At 41.7% G+C, this 8,143-nt stretch overlaps 1 protein-coding gene across 1 annotated transcript; it reads left to right on the top strand.

Annotated features, from left to right (window-relative positions):
• Positions 1-7,288, top strand: LOC111973583 (cytochrome P450 2G1-like). Its single transcript, XM_070446818.1, is given in 7 exon segments — positions 1-93; positions 482-694; positions 1,196-1,370; positions 1,373-1,805; positions 2,094-2,099; positions 2,409-3,119; positions 3,121-7,288. Coding segments are annotated over 7 exon segments (1,761 nt in total). The 3' UTR covers positions 3,251-7,288.
• The last annotated feature ends 855 nt before the right edge of the window (positions 7,289-8,143 follow it).

Raw genomic sequence — 8,143 nt, 5'->3', positions numbered from 1 at the left:
ATGGTTGAGAAGTCATCAGCAGAGAGGGAGGAGGGGGAGGAGGGGGAGGAGGATTCAGGAGGGAGGAAGAAGGGTGGCAACGAGCTTCCTAGGGTTAGAGGCAGATGCTTGGAATTTAGACTGGTAGAAATTGGCTTTAGCAGCAGAGACAGAAGAGGAGAATGTAGAGAGGAGGGAGTGAAAGGATGCCAGGTCCGCAGGGAGGCGAGTTTTCCTCCATTTCCGCTCGGCTGCCCGGAGCCCTGTTCTTTATGGCACCTTTTAAATAATTTAATTTAATAATTTAAATAATAAATCAAAAAGAAAAGGATAGGTCTCCCCCATGAGACCCTCTCCGGGATACTGTCTTCTGGGCTTCGGGTCTTCCTGTATCCTGTCGGGCACAAAAACTCAACTCCCTCCTCATACCTCTGCAACCGTCCCCAACTATACGGGAGTCCTTTCTTCCCCGACTCTCCCCTGTGTGCTGCCCTTCTGGCAGCTTTATGGGACTTGCACAGCTGGTGAGCAATCAGCCCTTGATTACTCACCAACTCCCAATCAGACACAATTAGTCCTGGCCGGAGAGCCCGTCGAGACCTGGCATGTCCAGCAGATGGAGCCATCGCCTCGTGATATACACTTCGTCTGTCACCAGGCCTCGACAAGTCTCCCCCTGGTGGCTGACCTGCTGTACGCCACAGAATATTGTCATGTACATCGTCCTCAGTTTTTTATGGTTGTCTTGTTATTATCCTTATTATCCTTGTTGTATTCCGTTTAATAAAAATAAATGCTTTAAAACCTAGACAGACACAGTATTAGATATCAGTCCTTTCCACTCTTTGGGTTTTCTGCACTGTCATCTGCCTTGTTTACATTGGCCTGAGAAGCATAAATTGTTTGGTGGTCAAGGTGCAGTCACGTGATTGTGATGTCAGCAGCCAATCAAATGATCTGTTGTTTACCACTGTCCCAGACAAGTTTCAACACACCCACTTATCTCTGCAAACATCTTCAACTCACACACAGACACTCACACACACAGTCAGGCATGCAACAGTGACAGACAGCCACTGCTGCACTGAGAGAAAGAAAACACTAAAGAGAGGTGTAGATAAAGAGAGGTGGGTTGAAAAAGAATAAAGAAGAATACAGAAGAAGAAGAAGAGAACAAGAACAAGCCACATTGTTGTTTTGCCTGCCGGAGTAATGGAGATGCGTGGTGTTGGTTCTACTGTGGTTGCTGAGGAGACAGAGACATATCCGTCTTCCCCCCGGACCCCGCGCTCTGCCGCTGCTAGGCAACCTGCTTCAGATGGACAAACAGGCCCCCTTCAAGACCCTCACCAAGTGGAGTGGTATGTATGGGCCAGTGATGACAGTGTATCTGTGGTGCTGGTGGGGTACGAGGAGGTCAAGGAGTCTCTGGTGGACCAGGCTGAGGACTTCATAGGACGAGCTCCCGTCCCCTTTCTGGTCCGAGCTACCAGGGGATACGGCCTGGCCATCAGTAACGGGGAGCGTTGGTGCAAGCTGCGTTGTTTCACCCTGACCACACTGAGAGACTTTGGGATGGGCCGTAAGAGAATGGAAGAGTGGATACAGGAGGAGAGCCAACATCTCATAGAGAGTCTGGACGGCACTAAAGCTGTGCCCTTTGACCCCCAGCCCTTCCTGAGTCGCACCGTGTCCAACGTCATCTGCTCCCTGGTGTTCGGCCAGCGCTTCGGCTACAAGGATGACAACTTCCTGCATTTGCTCAACATCCTCTCAGCCATACTGCGCTTTGGAAGCACCCCTTGGGGACAGGTTGTCACGGCCTGACCATAGTTTGCGTTGTATGTTTCTATGTTTTCTTTGGTCAGGGTGTGATCTGAGTGGGCATTCTATGTTGTATGTCTAGTTTGTCTGTTTCTATGTGTTTGGCCTGATATGGTTCTCAATCAGAGGCAGGTGTTAGTCGTTGTCTCTGATTGGGAACCATATTTAGGTAGCCTGTTTTGTATTGTGGGTTGTGGGTGATTGTTCCTGTGTCTTTGTGTATGTCACCAGACAGGACTGTTTCGTTTCGTGTTATTCTCGGTTATAGTTATTTTGTTGTTTTGTTCGAGTATTCGGTTTTCATTAAAAGGAATATGAATACTCACCACGCTGCATCTTGGTCCTCCTCTCTTTCTCCTCACGATGAACGCTACACAGGTCTACAATTTACATTTAATTAAAAGTAATTTGTAGATAACATTATATGGTGGTCGGGTAGAGAGGAAAAGTGATGCACCGTTTTAATTTGGAAGGCGTCTTTCTGCTAGTTCTTTGGGTTTACTGTTTATTTGCGGATTTAAGATCAGTTATACAGTGAACAAAAATATAAATGCAACATGTAAAGTGTTGGTCCCATGTTTCATGAGCTGAAATAAAATATCCAGAAATGTTCCATATGCACAAAAAAAATATCAGATGCTGATGGAACGCCTGCCTGGTCGGCAGCAAGTCGTGTTCGGCCAGGTGGACGAGCTGAGAGGTTTTGTGCTGAAAAAGATCCATGAGCACCAGGAAACCATGGACCGAGGTAACCCTAGAGACTTCATAGACTGCTTCCTTACCAAACTCAACCAGGAGAAGGATGTGTCCTCCTCTGAGTTCCATTATGAGAACCTGGTGTCCACAGTGTTGAACTTCTATCTGGCAGGAACAGAGACCACCAGCACCACTCTCAGATACGCCCTCATAGTGCTCATCAAATTCCCCAACATTCAGGAGCACATGCAGCAGGAGATTGACACAGTCATTGGACGACAACGCATTCCCCAGATGGAGGACAGGAAGTCCCTTCCCTTCACAGACGCTGTCATCCATGAGGTGCAGCGCTTCCTGGACATCGTCCCGTTCAACATCCCGCACTACGCCACCAAGAATATCTCATTCAGAGGGTACAATATCCCTCAAGGCACCGTGATAATTCCCATGGTTCACTCTGTTCTAAGAGACCAGGACCACTGGGCCACACCCACAACCTTCAACCCTGATCATTTTCTGGATCAGAACGGAAACTTCCAGAAGAACCCCGCCTTCTTGGCCTTCTCTGCAGGTAAGCGTGCCTGTGTGGGGGAGTCCCTGGCTTGTATGGAGATCTTTGTTGCTTGTATCTCTGCTGCAGCGTTTCTCCTTCTCCTGCCCTGGAGGACCTGACAACATTAACATAAGCCCAGAGTTCAGCAGCTTCGCTAATGTGCCACGCCGCTACCAGCTCATTGCTACCCGCAGCTGACCAGGAGGGGAACTGCAGCTGCACCATAGGAGGCGCACTCAGGAGGAGGAGGTGTAAAGATGACGGGGAGATCAAAATCAAATAAAATTGTATTGGTCACATACACATTGTAGCGAAACGCTTGTGTTGGACAGGTGTTTGTTTTTTATTTTCTTTTTTCTAACCATGTTTGATTTTATTAGGATCTCTTTTAGTCCTCATTTGGACTAATCTACCAAGAGTCCTTAAACATTAAAATACAATTTATAATAAGATCATATTTTCACATACAGTATAATACACTGTTACAGACATAACACACTGACATATTGACCAGATAAATACTCTTAACAGTCTGAAAAGATAGATTGATTCCTTCATCTACCATAGTCCCGCACAACCTTCCAATTTATTGTATTTAAATGGTTCTAAAGTATTGTTTGAATCTATATGTTGAACGTTTCTGGTTTGCTCAGATAAATGATTCAATTTCTTTATTGCTCTAAATCGAAATGTTATTTTGCCCATTTCTCTTTTCTTTCTGGATAACACATAGATAGATGGTGGACAATCTATTTCTAGTTGTAACGGCTTTCTAATTCCTCCTCCTCGGACGAGGAGAGGCGAGAAGGATCGGACCAATACGCGGAGTGGTTAGTGTCCATAATTTATTAGCATCGAACTGAACACTATAAAGAAACAAAATAACAAATAGAAAACTGACAAACAGTCCCGTGTGGCACAACAACTACACGGAAGACAAACACCCACAAAACAACAAGTGAAACCCAGGCTGCCTAAGTATGATTCTCAATCAGGGACAACGATTGACAGCTGTCTCTGATTGAGAATCATACCCGGCTGGACACAAACATCCCAACATAGAAAATACCACATAGACAAACGCACCCAACTCACGCCCTGACCAACTAAATAAATACAAGAAAAAGGAAAACAGGTCAGGAACGTGACACTAGTATTTACTGAATGTCTGTCTCTTACCAACTGAATTCTGTTGTGAATAGAGTTTGCAGTGGTGTAAAGTACTTAAGTAAAAATACTTTAATGTACTACTTAAATAGTTTTTTGGGGGTATCTGTATTTTACTTTACTCTTTATATTTTTTGCCAACTTTTACTTTTACTTCACTACATTCCTAAAGAAAATAATGTACTTTTTACTCCATACATTTTCCCTGACACCCAAAAGTACTTGTTACATTTTGACAGGAAAATGGCCCAATTCACACACTTATCTAGAGAACATCTCTGGTCATCCCTACTGGCTCTGATCTGGCCGACTCACTAAACACAAATGCTTCGTTTGTAAATGATGTCTGAGTATTGGAGTGTGCCCCTGGCTATCTGTCAATAAAAAAACAAGAAAAATGTGCCATCTGGATTGTTTAATATAAATACTTTTAGACTTTTACTCAAGTAATATTTTACTAGGTGACTTTCACTTTTCTTTGAGTCATTTTCTATTAAGGCATCTTTACTTTTACTCAAGTATGACAATTGAGTACTTTTTCCACCACTGTTTATGCTTAAATAACAGATACTTTATGATTGAATAATATTCATATGTTTTTTTCAATTATCTTGTTGATCGATGACCAACCAAGAGTATTGAGCATGACTACAACAGAAGAACCATATCTCCACCTTAAAACAATCCTTGCTGCTTTGTTCTGTGCAATCTGTAGCCTCCTAATTTAACTTTCTGATGCAGTTCTCCAGACCACAGAACAGTAGTTCACCTGACTCCCAATTAATGCTTGGGTTGTTTGCTTAAGAATCTTTCCCGGGAAATATTTAGCTATCCTTCTGAAAATGCATGCATTTTTTTTTTTTTTTTTTTTACATAGATGAGTAATTTGAGACGACCATGATAAGCAGTTGTCTAGCTGCACTCCTAGTAGTTTGGTTTCTGCCACTTCCTCAATGTGTACTTCCCACATACCTAATTGTATCCTATGCTGTGTTGGCCTTTTCCTGGTGGAACAGACCAACATAACCCTGGTTTTCTTGGTGTTCAAAACTAATTTCTTCCGGCAAACTCACTCCCTGATATTTCCCAGATCTACTTGTAGAGCTTGCTGTACCTATTGAACCGATTGTCTTGCTGTATAAATTGTAGAATCATCTGCAAATATAGTATCTTGAGTTTCAGATAAGGCATAAGGAAGGTCGTTGGTATATATTATGTAAAGAAGTGGCCCAAGGCAGCTGCCTTGCGGTATTCCACAGTTTAAAGCAGGAGGGAAAGAAAATGACCCATTGATAAGGTGGACTGTTTCCTGTCTGTTTGATATGACTGTACCCAACTCAATGCTGCCTCCTTAAACGCATAATGCAATCATGTTGTCAAAATTATTTCATGATCCACTAAATCAAATGCTGCACTAAAATTAAAAAAATAGTACATCCACAAACATGTCATTATCCATAGCATTAAGCCACTGGTCAGTCATGTCAACCAATGCAGTGGTAATGGAATGCTTTTTGCGATAAGCATGCTGATTGGTTGTAATCAGATCATTCTTTCCCATGTACTCCTATATTCGTCTACTCACAATACCCTCCAATATCTGACTGAGTGAAGGGAGTAGACTATTTGGTCGATTATTGGCAGGAGTAATGTTTTTTTTTGCTGTCTTTTGGGATTGGACAGTTTAGCATGCTTCCATACATTTGTAAATCCCCTTTTCCAGTGACCAATTAAATATGTATTTCATTGGAGCTGCAATCTGGGGAGCAGCATAGCGAAGTAAAATATTGTCCATAAGATCATACCCTGTAGATTTACCATCGGGTAATGACTTCTATAGGTTTAACACCTCCTCTACTGACACCATTTGGAGACTAAAATATCAGTTTTTTTTGCTCATAATATGATCATCAATCCATTGGACAATAGCTTGTTTGGAAGAATGGGTGTTTACATTATCGCTCAGTAAATATACTGTATTTTCTTTGTAAATAAATCTGCAAAATTATTGGCAACATCAGCTGTTTAAAAAAAAAAAAATGTTTTCCTGTCAACCACCACACTAGATGGGCATGATGAAATAGATGTACCAAGTAAGCCCTTAACTGTATTTCTTACCTTTTGAGCTCTGTGAAGTGTATATCCTTTAATAATGAAGGCCTGGAGTTTTTCCTGGTCAGTTCAGGTGGGTCAGGAGAAACTCAGGGCTCTGGGAGTGAGGATTGGGGAGCAGGTATGCTGAGTGGACCAGACAGTAATGTAGTGTATGCTGAGTATTCATGCCAGTGCAATTTAATGAGAGTTGAAGACAGATTGGTCAGGCCAACTGTCCGTCAGGGGGTCCATGAACCAGTGTAATCAGTGTCTCTATGTCTCAGCAACTAAGTCAATGTGTATGGGGGTTGAGCTAGGTGATGATGCTACATGTTACTTAGTTAGAGGATGCATCACATTCACTCAGATTTAATCTCAGATGTTATTATTTTTCTACTCTTTCTCTGGCTTTCTTCTTTTTTAATCAGAAAGAAATACTACACTATGTTTCTGTATATACAGTATGAGCAATTTGCCAGTAATATATACCGCTTTATACGATATATTTTCATTACCAATAAAAAAACAACAACAACATTAACTTAAAACAAAATAACATGACCTCCTTTATCTTCATTGAGGGTCTTTATAAAACTTTGTCATTGAATTTGTGTAATTAATTGTTCAAGGATGACATGTTCATGACAATACATTAGGGTACATAAAGATAGTGTACATTAGGCCTATTACATGACATGTTGACCTCATGATGTGTGTACGCATATTGTGCTGCCCTATTATTCTAAATGGCTCAGAGAAGCACATTGAAGGTATTTTAACAACCACAGCTAATTCTGTGATCTGTGACCCTTTTACAGGCCCCTGAGATTCACTTTTTGTTGCAGATTGGAAAATCCTTATCTGTTGTTTATCTGATGATAAAAAATTAATATATTATATAAATAGAACAACATGTGTGTTCTTTCATTCCCATTTGACTTCATGTGAACCAAATAAAAAGTTTGTAAAAGTTCATTCGGCCTCCCTCCTTGCCTCTTTTCTCTGAAGCCTGTAGATATCAATGTACATTTTGTTTCTGCAGGATCCTATAGAAGCCAAATGCTCCCCTTTCCTCTTGTGTCTATCTATAATTCAATTTAGCTAATGAGCAGCGCAAGGTTACTGGTAGGCCCCTGAATCAGATGCTTCATAACGTGACCACTCAGTGTCCCTGTCCCACTCTCAACATCACTCTGCCACTCAGTCACAGAAGCCAAGATGTTTCCCATCTACATTCAAGCACGGTGAGTTATCACACTTTATGGTATGGGACCCAGGTGCCACTAAAATCAATAGTCTCGGTTTGAGGAGCTGGCTGGCAGGTCACTGCTGAATTGTGTTGTATTGTTTAGAGAACTACATTTGGAGAACTACAGACCAACTGTACTTTGATTGACTACACTGAGTCTGTCACATGACACAATTCTATAAACTTTTGGTTTGCTATCTCTAGCTATTTGGTTTGACAAGGCTGTTAGTGTGACTGACCTGAGTTCTACAAACTGAGGTCAAAACGAGACAAATGTAATTTTATTGTTTCATGATACTTAGCTGTTTTTGTCATCTTTATCTATGCTCTGGGAGTGCACATTTGAGGAGGACGTTCTTGTGATCTAGACATAGATTTGTTGCGCCATATGTAAGTCAAATTAGGTCTCTACCAGAGTGTACTGTAATAGAGTAGGGAGGTGATGGAGGGTTCAACTTATTTAATATCTGTATTACATTTTCAGGTAGTCAATACAATTGCATCTTAAATAGCACACTAATTTGTATATAGATGGCATCAATCCTAGCCTGTATGTGTGTTAGACCTTTATCTGTGACAAC

The sequence above is a fragment of the Salvelinus sp. IW2-2015 genome, linkage group LG14, assembly GCF_002910315.2.
Source record: "Salvelinus sp. IW2-2015 linkage group LG14, ASM291031v2, whole genome shotgun sequence".
NCBI classification, from domain to species: domain Eukaryota; kingdom Metazoa; phylum Chordata; class Actinopteri; order Salmoniformes; family Salmonidae; genus Salvelinus; species Salvelinus sp. IW2-2015.
The sequence above is the reverse complement of the archived record's forward strand: the minus strand, read 5'-3'. Positions and strand labels throughout refer to the sequence as shown.